At 36.9% G+C, this 19,531-nt stretch overlaps 2 protein-coding genes across 2 annotated transcripts in view; one reads left to right on the top strand and one right to left on the bottom strand.

The window, feature by feature from the left end:
- LOC121728330 (rabankyrin-5) overlaps nt 1-6,977 on the bottom strand; it is a 64,078-nt gene extending 57,101 nt beyond the window's left edge. Inside the window, exons 1-5 of the mRNA XM_042116489.1 lie at nt 6,866-6,977; nt 6,466-6,771; nt 5,870-6,050; nt 5,104-5,204; nt 1,337-1,473 (exon numbers count right to left, since the gene is read on the bottom strand). Coding sequence (XP_041972423.1) covers nt 1,337-1,473; nt 5,104-5,204; nt 5,870-6,050; nt 6,466-6,771; nt 6,866-6,869 — 729 coding nt within the window. The 5' untranslated portion in view covers nt 6,870-6,977. The remainder of the gene's footprint in view (nt 1-1,336; nt 1,474-5,103; nt 5,205-5,869; nt 6,051-6,465; nt 6,772-6,865) is intronic.
- A 5,848-nt stretch (nt 6,978-12,825) lies between these two features.
- LOC121728436 (protein NipSnap) lies at nt 12,826-16,424 on the top strand. Its single transcript, XM_042116631.1, has 6 exons — nt 12,826-13,029; nt 13,128-13,310; nt 13,691-13,859; nt 14,021-14,154; nt 14,244-14,377; nt 15,274-16,424. The coding sequence occupies exons 1-6, from the start codon at nt 12,974-12,976 to the stop codon at nt 15,420-15,422; spliced, it is 825 nt and encodes a 274-aa protein (XP_041972565.1). The 5' UTR covers nt 12,826-12,973; the 3' UTR covers nt 15,423-16,424.
- Nucleotides 16,425-19,531: the final 3,107 nt, after the last annotated feature.

The raw sequence follows: 19,531 nt of genomic DNA, 5'->3' as shown, positions 1-19,531 counted from the left end.
CATGTATGCATGTATTCGGGTCTCATTTTGTAGACTTGCGGAACAAATTTTTTGTCACAGTTACTCTTCTTTAGTTTTTATTATTCGTAGCTAAATACTCATAAGCTGTATGTAAATTGCAAATACTTTATGTAGTTTGTATTAAACATAAAATTAGGTATAGGATATGAAAAAAGTTGTAAAGATTTCTTATTTTTATGTTCCTGGTAGTCCTGTACTTATTCAAATCTAATTTGTGTAAAATGTAAATAATAAAGAGAAAATTAAAAGTATGTAATTAAGGAACAAAGGTAGTACATTAATTAATAAATTCTTGTACAGAACATGAATATAAAATTATTATTATTTTATTTTTAAGAGAAAGCAATTAAGTAACGAATCATTAATTCCTAGTCAAAACATCAATGACACTATTTATTTCCAAATGAAAAGAAAATACCTCTTTCGTACGCGCTGTTTTACTTATTATTGTATTTTTTCTCATTTAAGTAATTAAAACTATAGCCAAAATTATTTTATTTCAATTTCCAACTACCTTGCCTCTGATAAGTTATGGACTCCTTACATTGCGCTAAAATAAGTGTTACGAGAAGGCCATATAAGCACAACTATGTATGTACTTATATCGATTTTGGTTACTTCAGTTTGTTTAAAATAATATTAATGGCTATATTTTATTCTGCGTGCAACCAGTGGCGTAACTACTAACTATAAACTCCGGGGCCCGTGGCAAATTGATTCACGTTAATAATAAAACAATGTACATATAAAAAATCTGGGGCCCTTTTGGGTCGGGGGCCCGTGGCATTTTCTCAGGCCTGCCTATAGTTACGCCACTGCGTGCAGCGTGACCAAGATCTGCCAAAATTGTCAACCTTAAGGCCTGATTACACCCGCCGAGAAGAGTGGCGACTGGCGAGGCAGTGTCCTCAGCCGACCACGTCCATAATAAACAATCCGAGTGCTTAGCCGAAAGCTGTTCTGTCTACTGTACTCGGTAGGTGTAATTAGGCCAAAATGTCAAATTACTCCCTAGCGATGACTATAAATTAATTTGTCATTGTTAGAGCGATAATTACTGTCGTCACCGGCAATTCCGCACAAACGTGTTATTGTATGTCACAAGTTCACAACTCACCAAGTTATCTTTAGGCTGAATTTGACATATCTCGACCAAATTACGCAGGTCTGCTATCTGACAAGGAATAAATGGACTTGCTATGCTGCCGCTCAGCTTGGTTTCCTGGTACTATTACTCTTTCCTATGTTTTAGTCGCCCAAAGAACCCGACTTATTTTTATATATTAGTTTATAAAATAATAAAACTAGTACTCACATTAGCGTGGTTCTCGACCAGGCAAAGGAACACAACATCCTCTCTCAACAGTCGGACAGCACCGTGCAGCGGCTGAGTGGTTTTATTCTTGAGCATTCGGTACAGCAGCGCCGACGACATGTGAGCGAAATCCTCACCTACGAAACAAAAAGGGTCAAGGAAAGTGCAACACAACAACAATTGCGGAACCGCGGGCTTCTAGCCAATACAATATAGCTTTGTGATAGTTATAGTGGCAGTGAGGAAAGTAGAGCTATTTATTAGTTATAAGTTATAATGTAGTACTGAGAACATATAGCAACACTAAACACCAGAACACTGCAAATAGACGAAAAACTATTTGAACTGGAAGAAGTCCTGAGTTCAATCAAATGGGACATACTAGGGCCGGTGTAAATAGTTAGTACTCAAGATGCATCTCGGTCTCAAGACACGGTTCAGGCTCTGTGATTGGTTGGCTGTCAACATTTGGACCAATCACAAGAATGAGCGAAGAATGGGTGAAGAAATACGAGAACACCCCGACTACATCCTATACTACAAAGGAGAGAGACAAGGAAAGGAAAAGAGAGAGACAAGGAACATTATGGAATTCATAAGCAAATCAGATCGTATCGCAATATTTTATTAACCATAAATCACCCTGGTCTATCATACAGACCTACGCACCCACAGAATAAGCAAACGAGAAAGAGAATGAAACATTTTATAAAACCCTAAACCCTGTTAGAATGTTATAAGCAAAAAATTGACATGGGAGATTTTAACAGCCAAATAGGGAAACAACAAAGGGGGAAGAAAATATTATAGGTAAATATAGCAGAGGCAAAAGAAATTCTAACGGATGCAAGTTAGTAGAACTGGCCCACAACCTGGAAAACAACCTGAAATTGTGAATGGATTCTACAAAAGAAAACCATCGCGACAATGGAATTTCTCCTGATGGCAAGCACACCAATGTAATCGACTACATACTTACCAATTCCCCAACACATTTCAATAATGTAAAAGTAATTAACAAACTCAATTTCAGCACAAATCATAGAATGGTAAGAGCCACTATGAACACAAGTCAAAAGAAATCAAGAAGTAAATTAAGGAATTCTAAAACGTCCAACATCCCAAATAATGTTCTGGCGGAAGAGGATTTGGGATGTTGGACGTTTTAGAATTCTTTCATTTACTTCTTGATTTCTTTTGAGTTGTGTTCATAATGGCTCTTACCATTCTATGATTCTGGCATTAGCCAGAACTCCAAAAAAATATCCAAACACTAGCAGATAACAACAACATACAAGAAAAATACAACATATTATAAAAATCCGTTACATCCAGAGCAAACAAAATAAGAATCCAATATAAAGCAAAAGACAAGCTAGGACAAGAAGCCAAAAAACTCATGGAAATAAGAAGGGGACTAATAAAAAATAGAAAAAACAACCTGAAACAAATAGAAGATATCAGCAAAAAAATTTATATAAATATAAGGAAACAAAGAATTAAGATTGACACATATTAGACAAGAAATAGAAAAAAACGGGAGGAACAAAGAAAGCACTTAAAACGCTAAAAGAATGGATTCCTGAGATCAAAACAAAAAACAGAAAAGGTGCTGAAATTTTAACTAAACAAAGAGAAAAATAAGTAAAACAGCTACATTTTTATCAAAACTTATATCACTTACCGGAAGCAGAAATAGACAACGAGGCTTTAATCCACTGCACTATAAACGAGGAAAAAGTTCCAGACATACTCCCGGCAGAAACTAAAAAGCCATTATCCAAAAAAAAAAAACAATAAAGCACCCGGCGAGGACATAATAACAAATGAAATTCTATAAGGGATAGCACATGTTTCAGTGCAGCCACTAACAGAGCTCTTCAACATGATTATTACAACAGAAACAATACCTAAACAATGGACAAAATCAACTGTAATACTCTTCAACAAAAAGGGGGACAAAAATAATGTCATTAGACTGATGGGCCCATCAGTCTAATGAAAAACACTTATTAAATCTTCAGCAAAATAATCCTAGACTGCCTAACCAAAAGCCTAGATGAACAACAACCAAAATAACAGGCAGAATTCCGTAACGATTTCTCGACGGTTGACCATATTCATTATTTAAAGCAACTAATAGAAAAACAAAACGAACATATTATATCGGTTTCGTGGACTATAATAAAGCCTTTGACTCACTAATTCACACTTCCATCTATAAAGCCCTACAAAAGCAAGGAATACAACAAAAATACATAAACATAATTTAAAAAATTTGCAACGACAACACAGCAAGAATATTAGAAGGAATAGGCGAAGAGTTTAAAATCCATAAGTGAGTAAGGCAAGGAGACCCTTTGTCCCCAAAACTGTTCACGGCTGTTCTAGAAGACATTGTTAGATGATTAGACTGGAAAAACAATGGCATCAGTATGAATGGACAAAACATAACACACCTCAGGTTTGCTGATGATTTAGTACTATCTGCAAAAACACATGCAGAACTACAAAAAATACTCAGTGAACTATCTACTGAAAGCCTAAAACCCAACTTTTAGGCTTTCAGTAGATAGTTCAGTCCATGAATGCAAGTAAAACAAAAGTCATGACCAACAGAAACCTATACGACCTGCAAACCTTCAAGATTTGACGTGGGAGAGAACAATTTGACGTGGGAGAGAACAATTTGACGTGGGAGAGCCATGCTTCGGCACGAATGGGCCGGCTCGACCGGAGAAATACCACGTCCTCACAGAAAACCGGCCTGAAACAGCGCTTGCGCTGTGTTTCGCCGAGTGAGTGAGTTTACCGGAGGCCCAATCCCCTACCCTCCCTTATTCCGTTCCCTTTCCATCCCTACCTTCCCCTATTACCCTATTCCCTCTTAAAAGGCCGGCAACGCACCTGTAGCTCTTCTGATGCTGCGAGTGTCCATGGGCGACGGCAGTTGCTTACCATCAGGTGACTTGTTTGCCCCCTTATTTAATTAAAAAGAAAAAAGATGCAAAAGTAGTAGCAAACCAATCAATTGAATGTGTTGATGAATATGTGTATCTCGGCCACATTTTATCACCCACGAATATAATCACAAAAGAGATCGATAGGAGGGTAACAAATGTAAACCAGCCATAACCGATCTACGCAATGCAACAAAAGTAACAGATGTAATAGAAAAAGTCAAAACACTGAAATGGTGCTGAACTGGACATAATATTATTATGATGAGGTCGAACAAGGGAAAGTGGACAAAAGACCTAACCCAAGGAATGGAAAAAGAAAACAAGGAAGGCAATGTAAACAGTGGGAAGATGACCTACCCAAGAATTGGAGAAGAGATTGCAGAGACAGGACAATGTGGCATAATCTGGAGGAGGCCTATGTCTTAAGACAACCAACATTGAAATAAAATTTTGGTAGTATTATCAGATTAAAATATGGATTCCTATCTTTTTCATCTTCTATACTTATATTATTATAATTAAATAGAAAATATGTGTTTGGAAATTTATATGCATTTAATGGGTTTTAAAATGACTGGACCAACTTTTTGCACAAATACAGACTCTGTTGTTTGTATTTGTGCTAAAAATTGGTCCTTTTTTGTTTCAAAACTATTTGAGGCCAAAATTGATGCCAAAAACATTTTAGAAAAATAATGTTAAGGCTGCAAACACTGATAAAGTTATATTTAGTAACTTATCAGTCATTCACTGATACTCTTAGTGTTCAACAATAATTATTGTAATATTTTAAATGTTTTTAACCTGTCAAATCGTCCCAGTGTGCTGATATTAATCCAGAGCAGTGTTCTTTTAAAGCTGATGCAGAAATCTCATCAGCAGCAGAATAAAACTTTACACAGTTTCTGAAAAATAAATACACAGAGTGCTTTTTTTTAATGGTTTACATAATTATTACATATTTTATATAAAAATTAATATTCATGATGTAAATCAGGGGTCACCAAATGGCGGACCGCAGTCCGCATTTGGACCGCCGACCCATTGTATGCGGACCAAAAATCTTCAAAGATGAACTTTGTTAAAAATAAATTTTGGTCTCGACTTACTGATGAACTTCTCCAAGATTTAATGTCAATAGCTTGCAGCAATTTCACTTCAAACAAGCAATAAAAATTTTCACTTTTCTCATTGATATGTAAGTAAAATATACCTTGGTAATTTGTGTGTGGACCCCCAAGGTAATTTCATTTCTTAAAATGGACCCCGAGTGAAACTAATTGGTGACCCCTGATATAAAAATTATTTAAAAATTCATTTTTATAACAATGCATACACTACCTTTTATGTTTAATATTCGCATTATGTTTAAATATAATAATCAAGTAAAGTTAGTTATGAATGAAAGTGATATAGTAGAAATTGATTCATAGGTTCTGCACCACAAGACAAGGCAACAGACCAAAGATTTTTGATAACCTAACCAAATTACACCCATATACCTATAAATCAATTTTTCTGATGGTATCTTTTTATGTATATGAAAATTAACAAAAATAATTTTAATTACCTGACACCAACACTAGCAATTAAAGCTTGTTCACATTTCCCAACCAGGCCAAGAAGTTTGAAATTAGCAGCGGACTTCATCATTTGTAATGCAAAAGCCTCTCCCCTGGATAAGTCCACGACATCTGTGTACAGCCACTTTAATAAAGCTGAACCAACTTCATCAGACAAATCTGACCAATCTGGAAGAATCAAAGATGTTTATTTAGTAATTAATAATAATTTTTAAAACAATGTTTTTTTTTTGCCATTCAAGTTGCCTCGTAATTGAATAACTTGACAAGTTCACAAATTGTAGTTCAACCCATCGATCGTGGAAAAACAAGAACAATAGAATTCCGTATGGAGCTTGATGAATTAATAAGAAAATATAATACTTTACAGATACAGGCTGAAAATAATTAAAGATGAGTAAGATAGATAAGGGATTTGTATTAACATGTAATTAATCATGACACAATTATGTAAATTCCAACTACATAGATCCTTTTATTTTATAAGTGAGAATGTTTTAAATTAACTTGTTAATATTTTAAGAAAAATTCAATTTGAATTGAGATGAGCTTATACAATAATTCTACGTTTTTATATCCTTACCAAGTTCATTTAGGTGTTTCAAAGCATCCTCATTCCATTCATCTGATCTAGCATTTAAAACAAACTTATGTCCTGGAACTGATTTATTCTGCAGCTTGATAACAATGTCAGAGTAAGTTTCTCGACCGTACAGCGTAGAGACGGTCATTAAAAGCCTGGCTACAAAACTGGTTTCACTCAGATCTCCTGCCGATGCTGCTGCTAAAGTATACTTCCGTTCTACTTCTGCACAATGACTTTGCAGTTTACTGTACTCCTCCTTGAGAAGTGCCAAATGCTGCTGCAGCTTGGTCACCTCGCTGGACGCTGTGTAATAAACAAATAAAATTAGCACTAGGCAAGTTCTCAGTTCCGCCCACTTCGAAAACAATTTACCACGACCTAACGTATTATTTCTTACCCATGATCAGAGTTAGTCTCCTGATTTCCGGTTCCAACGATGTATCGTTATTTGCTGTTTTTACATGCAAAATAAAAAGAGAAAATACGAATTGCTTTTGTAAAACAAAAATTGACAATTGTGAATATTGACAGTTGACATGTCTGACGACAAAATGTGTCAATTATTTTTTTTTTTTCATATAATGGCACTTCGGCTATAACCATGACCAGTGTCGAATATAATATTATGGCGGGAAAACAATATTCTTTAATACAATTTTTTATATATTATCGTCAGGTCAGTCAGGTCCAAAGTCTAGTCAAAGTCTAAGTATAAAGTCAATACAGTCAAGAAGTCAAGTCGGTCGATTCAGTAAAGTGGTACGACGCTTTACTGAAACTTTTGATGGAGTTTTGGAGGGAACACAAAAGAGCACGTTTCTGGTTACTACATCACTTTCCCACACTTGTGCACGATAACGAATATTTGATGTCGGCTGTACACTCTCGGCGAGAGCTCTCGGGCGAGAGTCTCGTGCGAGAGCCCCTTGCTCGAGTGCGATCATGTACATTCTCGCTTAGTTCAATTGCAGTTATGAACTCAGAGAAGATGGACTATTATTTTTCTCTATGCATCGAAAGATATCATTGTAATCCAAAGATCTATAATCAATGATATTCTATGTTACTTATTTTAGAAACTCATTGTCTATAATCGTATTTAATTTTATTTCTCACAGATAATGACTGATAATGACGTTTATTATTGTTATTTTTCTGTTCTGCACTGTCTATTGGCGCGACTAATAGTGAAAAACGCGAGAGTGTACAGTAATGCGCTCGCTTTCCTCGCGAGACCCTTTGTCTCGGGCACAAAATACCGACACCGGACCGAGAGGGTCCGAGACAGGCGAGACGAGGCGAGCGCACCCATTTACACTCTCGCACTCGGGCCGCCTCGCTGTGTCTCGGCGAGAGTGTACAGCCGACATTATATTTATATCCTACCAATATTACACATTAAAAACCCAGTTAACAAAATTTTAGGAAAATAATATAAAAACACAACATCACTCTTTCACATTCTCCCAAAAACTCCTGTCAATTATTTGACATATTTTGTAAATACGACATATTTCTAAACAGTAAGCAGTGTACTAGCTAGAGCAACCTAAAAATTCTGTGGTTCACTATCTCACATAGACATAATATATACTGTAGCATTATATTATGTCTATGCTATCTCATCACCAATCAAATCTCATCGAATCGCACTGATGTATACTGTATACTGCTATAGTTTTTTAGAAATACTTTCATAATTTATTGACATTATATCCTTTTTAGGGTTCCGTAGTTATTATTAAAATGTCGATACTGTGCGACAAGGCAAGGTAAATTTTCATACGTGGGAGAGCCATGCTTCGACACGAATGGGCCGGCTCGACCGGAGAAATATCACGTTCTCACAGGAAACCGGCGTGAAACAGCGCTTGCGCTGTGTTTCGCCGAGTGAATGAGTTTACCGGAGGCCCAATCCCCTACCCTATTCCCTTCCCTACCCTCCCCTATTCCCTTTCCTTTCCTACCCTCCCCTATTACCCTATTCCCTCTTAAAAGGCTGGCAACGCACCTGCAGCTCTTCTGATGCTGCGAGTGTCCATAGGCGACGGAAGTTGCTTTCCATCAGGTGACCCGTTTGCTCGTTTGCCCCCTTATTTCATAAAAAAAAGGCTTTTGAATACAGTGCAACAAGGCTTTATAAGAACGTGGGACGGTGGGCGGGAGCCCTGCTGCCTGCGTAAAGGAGAACTGTCAAAAATGACGTTTTTAGGGTTCCGTAGCCAAATGGCAAAAACGGAACCCTTATAGATTCGTCATGTCTATCTGTCCGTCCGTATGTCACAGCCACTTTTCTCCGAAACTATAAGAGCTATACTATTGAAACTTGGTAAGTAGATGTAGTCTGAGAACCGCATTAAGATTTTGATACAAAAATGGAAAAATTATCAAAAATTTTAGGGGTTCCCATAGGTACAACTGAAAAAAAATTTCGTCTAACATGTGCGTGTGGGTGGTCTATGGATAGGTCCTCAAAAAACATAGTTACCTAATATAATTTTTTTCTAACCTGAATAGTTTGCGAGAGAGGCTCTTCCAAAGTGGTAAAATGTGTCCCCCCCCCCCCCCCCCCCCCCCCCCTAACTTCTATAGTAGGGGCATGACAATTCTAAAAAAATATATATAATGTACATTACTATAAAAACTACCAACGAAAGTTGGTGTGAACGAGATCTAGCAAGTAATTTTGGTGTATGGTAAACCTTCATATAACTTCAATTGTATCAACTGAAATATAAAAATAAATAGAAAACCTTCTAATAAAAAAAACCTTATTGCTGTTGCGGAACCCTTAATGGGCGAGTCCAACTCGCACTTGGCTGGTTTTTTGTAAGATGGCAGCGTTGGAACTTATAGTCTGTCAAAAAAGTAAAGAAATTAAAAAGTGGCAACATCGTAGTCTATAGTCTATAGTACCACTCTGGTCATCCCATAGATAAAGTATCATTGTGGTACACGTCAAAAGCGTGTAATGTTATGTCCTACTTACTAGGACATAACAAAGGAGTCGATCTGAATATTTCAAGTAATAAAAGTAACACTTTAATAAAGGTTTTTAGTGAACATTAAAAGCTAGATATTGTTGAGTTTTGTGGTTCCGCTAAATAATAAACCATAAGAATAGTCAAAGAATGCCTCAAACACGTGGATTTAACATTAAATACGTAAGTTTTAAACAACGTTTTTTGGGCTTTTCAATCAGTATTTTTGTAAGCTAAAAAGATAATTTATAAGTTTAATGTAGCGTTACGTCTTGTATCATGTATGGATGTATGGAATGTATAGTTTCATTTAAATTTCTAAAAGGTTCTCTAGTGCAAGTTTGGTGCAAATTAAAACTTAAAAGTTAACACAAACTCTCAATGGCCGTTTACAACAAGTTTACAATAGAGTCTGGCTAGCGAAAGATGAGACTGGAAAAAGGCGGCAAATTCAAAAAATCTACGTATGGCAACCTTGTCTATAGTCGGAATTATAGTTTTGATACTTGATTAATGATTATTTATGACATTAATATTATATTTTAGTTTGGATAACTCATTTCAAGAATAAGTTTATTGTTGTATATACAAATTTTATTTTGCAATACATTTCATTGTGTTTTGTTTTTGACGAAAACTCTTGCATGTTTTTGTCGGAGAATTAAAACTTCTTCTTTAATACTTACCGTACATGAAATATATTACAAAATATAATTTAACCAAACAATTATCTTCATTTTCTTAAACTAAAAATCAAAGGTTGCGGATTTTTTTTTCGCATTTTATATTAAACATTCGAAAGGTTTTTTTATAAAGTTAATTGACTAAAATATGTAGGTGTCATTTTGTTTGACAACTTTTTGCCATCTTGTTGGTAGGGACATGATCCCATTGCTATAAAAATTTTGGGGCTTCTGATGAAAAAACTGCGACAAGTGGTTTTGGCAGTCCTCTTGTGATGTCAACCTGACACTGCCTAAGGAATCCTGCAGCGATTGAAACAGGTGGAAATCTAAAGGTGCAAGGTCAGGACTATACGGCGGATGCATTAACATCTCCCAGCCAAACTCCCGTAACCACACGCCTTTATTTATGTGGCCTTCTTTTTTAATCCTTTTAAGAGTACAAACACTGACATCTGTAAATATGTTCATTAATAAAGTTAGAATTCAATAACAAGGTTGCTTTCAGGTATTTTTTGTAACGTTAGGGTCTTACCGGTCAAAGAAGATGTAGCAGTACCTACGTTCGTGCGCCGATTGAAACAAAGAAAACAACGCGCTCTGAAAAGAACTCACGCCGTCTTTGTATACGTTCGTTATAGAAGATGAAACACAGAAGAAAATCGTTCTGCGAAGAACGTACGTTCGCAATGACGAGAGAAACTGTCCATGTAATTTTAACGTTGTTCGTGGCGGCCGAAAAGGAAGATCTTCCGACCGAGCGAGATAGCATGCTCGGTCAGGCCGAAGCCCACTGACGTCATTTCAGACGTTGTATATATCTTGCCGTTCTCCGAAATTTCGATAGCGCGATGCAGGAACGTTAGGCGAATTGTGGGTACCGCCACATCATTCCCCCCCGAAGACCTGTGGTATTCTTCGATGCGCTTGTGTTATCAGGTGTGGGCCGAAGCTACGCGTGCAATGACCAGGAGAGGGACCCCGTGCTCTGCTTGCTGACCGGTCGTTGTAGCCTATGGCTGCCTCGTTCAAACCAGACGCGGGTTCGACCGGCGCGGACCTCCAACGCGGCTTATGGTCGAGGCTACCCGGTTATGCTTGATGTCTGCTGACGTGGTGCGGAGGGGCTGGGAGTGTTGATGATGATTGATGTCCAGAAGGATGCGTGTTCTTGTCGGTGGTCACCAATTTAACGTTGTTCGTGGCGGCCGAAAAGGCAGATCTTGCGACCGAGCGTCCGATGACGTCATTTCAGACGTTGTTTATATCTTGCCGTTCTCCGAAACTTCGATAGCGCGATGCAGGAATGTTAGGCGAATTGTGGGTACCGCCACATAATAATACCGACATGAACCGGCCTTGAAAAAGGCATTTTTCTAATAAGAATTCTTCGCAACACAACACTACGCGTCTTCACATTGAGGCTACGTCGAGCGAGGGATCTTCGCAGCGTGGCTACGGTCTTCATGGAGTTTGCAGAGCTTCATAACATCTTCACAAAATGGCGGCACTACTATTATTATCGGAGCAGCGACGACCGACAGCGAGACGACGTCGAAATGGCGCGCGCGGGCGAACCAAATATATACTAGTAATCTGTGGGGCGAACTGAATTCGCGGCCCGCGAGAGCCCATATTTATACTCGGGCGATGCCAGCGCCGCGAGCCACGGCGCGGCCAGATCCTCGCGCGGCAATCATAATTACCTTGTAAATATTTCTTATTCGATTTTTTTCTCTTTCGTGTTTTGTAAATATTTTTATCCCATTCTTTATGTCTCTGTCTAATGTGTAACAGCCAATAAAAATTAATCTTTTAGCTTTTGTACAGACTTAGAATAATAATAATTATGTAAAATTTTTGTATATAAACCGCACAGATTGTTCAATAAACCACTTCAGTTCACCACAGTATATCGAGTTTTACTCTATACTCCTCCGACCTCTAGTGAACTCTTAGAGAGACCAACCGGTCCTCTAAAAAGAAATCTCATCAGGGAACTGTTTTTTCTCTAAACACTCTTCTTGGAACATAATATCTCATAATTTATTTATGCTTGGTATTATAACTTGCATAACTGAATCCTTTGCATCATTCATGTTACCTGCAAAACAATAAATTCAATTACGTGATAAATAATAATGATTTTAATTAACTGTAATTGAAAGTATCAAAATCTTTTACCTGTACTTACCAATGCACTAGGATAATTATTTCATGTAAACAATCTTGTTTTTGTTTAAAAATTGCATCCTTTTCACTTCTTTTTCGTTCTTACTAATCATAGCTAAAAGCAGTTTTCGCAAATCTCTTTTCGAAGTTTTCGTCACGTTTAAATTAGAAAATCACGTAAACTACAGAAATATATAAAGTGAAAACACTTTGACACATATATACAACAGATGCTATAGGTGACAATGACGTTAATGACAGTGTTACCATAATCAGTTTTGGAATAAAAAGCCAATCTCATCTTTCGTTAGCCAGACTCTACCTCTAAAGATTAACAACAGGTTTTAAAAAATTACCTTGGATTTACCTAATGAAAGATTTCATTGTTATGTGAAAATATTGGATCGATATTGATTAATTTATTCAACTATTTTTTTCAATATTCAATAGCACTTGCCACTTAGCCGGTGTTTTTTCTCTTATCTCTTATCAATAGTGAAGGTCACACACAATAGATGTCACTTTTTACCATCTTCTATTTTTATGTTAACCTTCAAGTGATTTTGTCAAATGAATTGATAACAACGGAGAATTTCCCAATTGGTTCGAGAAATTGTTTTGAATTAGAATTATAGTGGCCGAGTGGACTGCAAAAGTGTTTTTATCATAATGAAGTCCATTAAAAAAGTGGTTAATCTCGGTTTATCAATACCAAAACAGTCAAGGTAGGTACATGTTCGATGTATTTACAAATACCTTTTTGAAAGCGACTAACATTCCAAAGTGTAAATTTGATATGTGTTCAAACTTTGTACGTTTTCAGATATATTTGCACTACCGGTGTACGGTCTAATGCTGACGATGGATGGCTTTCTAAACTTCTGGTTCGGAAAATAGAACCAACGAAGGAGTCGCACAGTCGTATGTTGAGCGACAAGGAGATTGTGTATGCGTTGCACACTCACAATATTCGCCCGGACTCGGTGGACAAATACCTAAAAAACTAGTATGTAAACGTTCTACTACATAGCTTATCACTTTTACCATTTCTCTATTTATAGGTTAACAAAATCAGCAACATAGTAACTAAATGATTATGCAATTTCTAAAGGTCTTAGATCACATACAATGTTTAGGCGAATTATTGTAAGTCAATAGCCATATCACACAATAAACATTCTTATCTCTGAATTTTGATATATTGTTATCCATTACGTTAAGCGAATAGGACAGATAACTATATGTTAAGATATATATTTATATATATCTTAACATATAGTTATCTGTCCTATAAATATATTTAGTGCCCCTATGTATAATATCAACTTCTATAATATATTATTTTAATTCGGACAAAAAATAACCTCATGATCTTGTTTATTTTAGCAAAACTTCATCCGAGTTTATTGCATCTAGAAAAGCGGATTTAGGCTGTGAGCTTGTTGGATCATGGACTGTATCTGTTGGGGATATGGACCAGGCATTACATTTATGGAGATATGTTGGTGGATTTGAGAAGATTGACAAAGCAAAAATATTATTCAGAGAGAATGCTGTATGTGTGCTATTAATTTTTAGTCGTACTTCAATTTTGGTGTGATATTTTTGTAACACCAATATTCTAGTTATAAAACCAAATAATATTGCTTTAATTTTTTTATTAACAAGGTTAATGCTTCAATAACTTCAATTTCTGATCAGGCTTACCCTTTGCAGGACTACCGAGCATTAGAAAAAGAAAGAGGGAACTTTGTTCGGTCTCGTCATTTACAATATCTTCTTGCATTTAGCTTCTGGCCTTCTGGGGAGCCCCGCTCACCCAAAAACATTTATGAGATAAGATCCTACAGGTATGTGGTATGAATGGTATAAAATTTCAAATAATTTGTAATTTATATCACCTCCAGTATTATAACCAAAAAATATATAATTTTTTCAGCTTAAAACCTGGCACCATGATTGAATGGGGCAACAATTGGGCCCGAGGTCTTACATACAGGCGTGCACAAAACGAAGCTTTTGCCGGATATTTCTCACAAATAGGAAGACTTTACAATGTTCATCACATTTGGTGTAAGTAACTCAAAATCTTTATAGCAAAAGTAATGATTATTATTATTGAATCACTGCAGCAATTTGCTTTTTGATGGGATAATTTATTATGGGCCTAAAATATCCATAAATCATTAAATCTTACAAAACTTCAACAAAGAGCTATTAGACTTTATTGGAGGTTACGAATTGAGTGTGCCAAGAAAAGCAAAGAGAATATAAACTATGTAACAAAGAAAAGTTTGGACCGTGGACATGAATAAAATCGAAGTTTAATGACAGTACACACAAAATGTGAAAGGTGGGACCGCACGCACTATGTGACACTGACACTACGCGGTAGCGACGCGACGCGGCGCGACACTTCATGTTCCATAGAACCGACGTTTTACAAACGTGAATCTGACGTTGTACAAACGTCAGTTGTATGGAATCTAGTCTCACCCTAAATCTACAGTCAAGTCAACATTTCTCGCTATGACACAGAATACATATTAGTACAAGTAGCTTTGATACATACATACATATGCCACAGAATAATTATTTTGTTTTAGGACGTCACCAATTTTGCACTCATACTTCATACTAGGGATTATCCATAAAGTATGTCACACGATTTTCATGATTTATAGACCCCCCCCCCCCCCTCTTGTCACAGGATGTCACATTTAAACACATTTCAGACACCCCCTAGTGTGACGTCACAAATTTGTAATTATAAACCTGAAAACTTAAACCACCTTAATATTTATAGGCAATTTAATTTGTTAAATTTAAAATGTGATGTCACAATACTTGGGTAGTCCCCCCCTCACATTGTCACGCTTCATCAAACCCCTCCCTTCTCGTTTAGGTGTGAGTTATGACATACTTTATGGATGAACCCCTACAACTCATACAAGTTACAATATTTGCAGGCTACAAGGATCTTCAGGCGCGGCGTGAGACCCGCGAGAGCACGTGGCGCAACCCCGGCTGGGACGAGTGCGTGGCCTACACCGTGCCGCTCATCCGCGAGATGCACTGCCGCATCCTCGAGCCCACCGAGTTCTCGCCCACGCAGTAAACCCGCAGTGTATCATATGTATCATATTTATAATCTCAGTCAGTAAAAATACTGAAGTCTGAACATATTAAAATTTTATTGATGCTTATGGTCGAAACCTGAAATGGTCATTTAATAATACTGCCAAGCATCATAGTAATTGTAGACAGTAGCTATAGTAGTATCAGCCATATCATTTTAATGATGTCACCAAACTATAAGGCCAAAGAAAAAATGTTTATATGATGAATTTTGATAAGTTGATAAGTTGACTTTAACCAAGTTACTACTTACATCTAAATTAACCCATAAATTCATAACACCTATTTACAATATGGCATCGAAATGAAATGAAATATAATTTGTATCGTCAAGTACTACAAATGACGGCTTTATATAATAACTCTCTTTTAGAAATGGTAAAATAAAGAGACAAAGAGAGAGAGAGAAGAAATTGTTTTATTATACTGACTGAGATTAGAAATTTAAGTATAGACGTTGAGCGTATGTATAGAGCAGAGATAGACCACCGTGTTATTTGCATATTATAGCATATTCAACTGGCCACTGCATAATTAAAAAAATTCCACCTCTTTGTAGTATCCAGAAAAGGCCAGAGTAAAAAAACACTGCACAAGAATTAATCTGCTCCATACATATTATTAACTCAATGGTTGTAGCTTTTCTTTAGTCATTTTACAATATACATTTATATATCATGTAGCATACAACTCGAGCGAGTATAAATATATTATGTAATATAGATCTGCCCGGCTCTGTTTCAATTAGTTACAATATTCAAGTGTAAATAAGTTTACAACAATACTACTGTTAAAATATGGACTTTTGTCCACGAAATTTTATACTGTAATCAAATTTGTAAGCATAACAGATGCATTTTTTATAATACGTGGGCCACCGCCCACCGTGGTCTGCCCGGAGCAGTTCTCTGCTTAATGCAATGTATTGATATCGATTATGAGCCTTATACATGTCGGAAATAAAGTGCATTTAATTGTGTTTCATGAGCGTTTTATTGTTAATCCGTGCTTAAAGTCCGTCTCCCACTCGAACGGCCCCAAACAGATGAGGAAATAAATACACATCGTAATATCATTTCTATTATTTATTTTCAGTTTGATTTTTTCATTAATAAGATTATATTACAATATAATAATTAATGATAATAATTATTAAAACTACAAATCGATTGTGTAATTAAAATATATAACAAAAAAATATAAAAGAAAACAACGGCGTCGGCGTGTCGAGAGTCGAGTCGTCCGGCGCCTGCCGCACCTCTCACACCTCTCACTAATATTGCTAACTACCTGTCCGTGATAGACTATACAATGGTAAAATATATAAAAAAATTTGTTACAATGTACATAATACGTGATCGCTAACTACGATTTTGGTAATTCTATATTAGCCGTCCGCGACTCGAGCCGGGATGGTCGCGTCTACACACTACTGTCACCTCGCCCGACGTGCTCGTGAGTACAGAGTATAGACATTCAGACGTTACGCAAGCCGTCGCATGGCACAGCTACTGCGGACTCCCGCCTAACGTTAAGTACTGACCATCTACTGCACCGCTACGAGCTTCGAATCAATTCCATGGTGCCTCGATTCCGCCTACCTACCGCATTCGACGCTACAGTGGTTTATTCTTAGTTTCTAAATCGGAGAAGTGTAAGCCGCTGGTACATTATGCCTAATACTTTTGAAATTGTGTTTTTATAATATGTTCTAAAAATTTGTTGACTATAAAACGTTACAATACTTGAAACCCTGTTTTGGTTGTCACGTTTGTGTCTTAGCTTTTGATGTGCACTTAAACAGATAATTTTATAATTTTGAACAAGTGAAAAAGCGAGTCATATTCTTGTTATGCTTGTACTGTTACAATAGTAATACAATTTAATAGTTTATTTCTTATAGATGACGAGTTCTATCGTTTCACTTCATTTATAAAACTACGGTTAAATATTAATAATAATCGAAGCATCCATACGCCTTTAACATTATAATTTGCAAGTGATATCTAACTTTATAAGATACCATGAAGCGAACATCTAAGCCAATAATTTAATTTTACATGTTTAGTCTGTACATTCACTTTTAACGTTCGGCATCTTTTATTTATAGAAATATTCACACAGCTAATAACTATTAGGTCTGCCTTCTTTGTCTGGTACATTGGGAAAGTCATAGGGCAGGCAAAGACAGCTAACCTTAAATAGTTATATGTTGCGAAAATTTATTTCAGTTAAAGGGTTTTCACATAGTTTATTTTTGACTGTTGTATATTTTAAGTCTCTTTTCTATTAAGTAACTTAAGCAACTTGCATACAGTAAAGTTTTAAAATGTGGAGAAAAAATGCTTTCAATCGATTAAATCCAATTTTACATGTTTTTATTAAATGTTAATTACAAAAATGTTAATTGACTTTAGTTTTGCAGCCTATGTTTACCTTATTTTGTTGTTAGACATCAATAAGTGTAAAGACTATTCGAGACAAGGACCAGAAATAAACATTTACCGTTCTTACTTTTACATAATTGTAAAGTTTACATGTAACATTATACTCGAGATAACATCGCTAATGCATAAAGTTATTACATCGTTTTCAATAAAATTTGGCGTCAAATATTAAAGTTGGCTAAAATTATAATTTTTGGTCTGAGATTAAATAATATTGTCAGTACGAGGTTGGTCGTGTAAAACGTGAGAATATCCGGAGGTAAGTCGGTCGTCCTAAGAACACAATATAACCACCGCGGTGTGGGGGCCTCACAGTTCAGCGGGAGGAGTCGGGCCGGTAGGGGGAGTCTACAGATTATTGTCATATTATATTGGTCAGCTCGAGAGGTCTGCGGGGGAGCGCCACTTGACGCGACACATCACCGTACAACCGTCGCTAGCCACTCGCACGATCGGAGCGACCGGACGGGCGAGTTTAAATATAATTATATTAGTAGCATTAACTAAATTTGGATATTTATGACTAAGTCGGCGTTAAATTAAATAATGTAACCGTCTATACATATACTATGACTGGTGAGCTCGGCGGACGACGGCGCGTCGCCCGCTCGGGGAACAGAGCACTCGGTGGACCTCCGAATGTACACTCCGCATTCGCCACTTACAAAAGTAAGAAACTATACAAGTACTCGAATATATTATCGTTCTTATGTACAGCGCGGCCGCGCGCCTCGCCCGGAGGCGCCCCTAGTATACACTTATATATTTACAAACATCGGCAGTCGCACGGCAGCACCTGCATCGTCGATTGTTGAAACACGAAATCTTCATAAAAATAAACGTCTCGCGAGTCGCGTCCGACGTGTAAAATCAACTAGGCCACAAACAAATACGTTTAATCGCTGTCAGGAATTCAACATACGTTTTAAAAAATTGCGCCTAAAGTAAAAGCTAATGATATGAATATTATAATTTCGCCTATCTACCGCGACGGCGGTGGCGGGGGCGCGCGGTGCGGTCCGCCCGTCGACTGTCAGCACTGAGCGTAGTGAGCGGCGGCCGCCTCCTATACACTACCTACATTCCGGAGCCTTAACGTGCCACTCGCTCGGTGTACTCCATATTGAGTAACGTAGAAAATAGATAAGAAAATTGTAGTCCAAGAGCCGACGACAAGTATTGAGTCGTCGTTCTTATAGAACGTAATATCGTAACCCTTTCCAGTGGTACTTCTATTCAACGCGGGGGACATTTTTACAAAAATATGGCACAAGAAATTTTGAAATAAATAGTGCCTTTAATAATTAAAAATAGACTCAGTCCAAGATGATATTTTATCGAATAAATATTAATTCATTTTTAAATTCAAAAAAGGCCAACGTTTACTTTTTGAGCACACATTAACTGTACATACTCACAGATATTATGCGTAACTGTTGACCCCCGGCGCTAGATGTAGAAATACTACTGCAAATGAGTTATCAGATCTCCGCCTACGAGCTAAAGTTACGCTAGACGCAGAGTGATACACTACAATATAGATACAAGGGTAACTAGAGTGCCTCGCATGGCTGTGCTTAGTCGCTTTAGTGCTAGTCCGTGACGAGCAAACGCAAAAAAAGATTTACACTTCGAACATAAT

The sequence above is a fragment of the Aricia agestis genome, chromosome 6 (genome assembly GCF_905147365.1).
Source record: "Aricia agestis chromosome 6, ilAriAges1.1, whole genome shotgun sequence".
Lineage (NCBI taxonomy): Eukaryota > Metazoa > Arthropoda > Insecta > Lepidoptera > Lycaenidae > Aricia > Aricia agestis.
The sequence above is the reverse complement of the archived record's forward strand: the minus strand, read 5'-3'. Positions and strand labels throughout refer to the sequence as shown.

Excerpts from the sequence above, each read along its gene's own strand:
- LOC121728436 (XM_042116631.1), top strand. The coding sequence starts at position 12,974 with ATGAAGTCCATTAAAAAAGTGGTTAATCTCGGTTTATCAATACCAAAA. Across the intron at positions 13,860-14,020 it reads TATTATTCAGAGAGAATGCT|GACTACCGAGCATTAGAAAA; the intron begins GTATGTGTGCTA and ends TACCCTTTGCAG. Across the intron at positions 14,378-15,273 it reads CAATGTTCATCACATTTGGT|GCTACAAGGATCTTCAGGCG; the intron begins GTAAGTAACTCA and ends CAATATTTGCAG.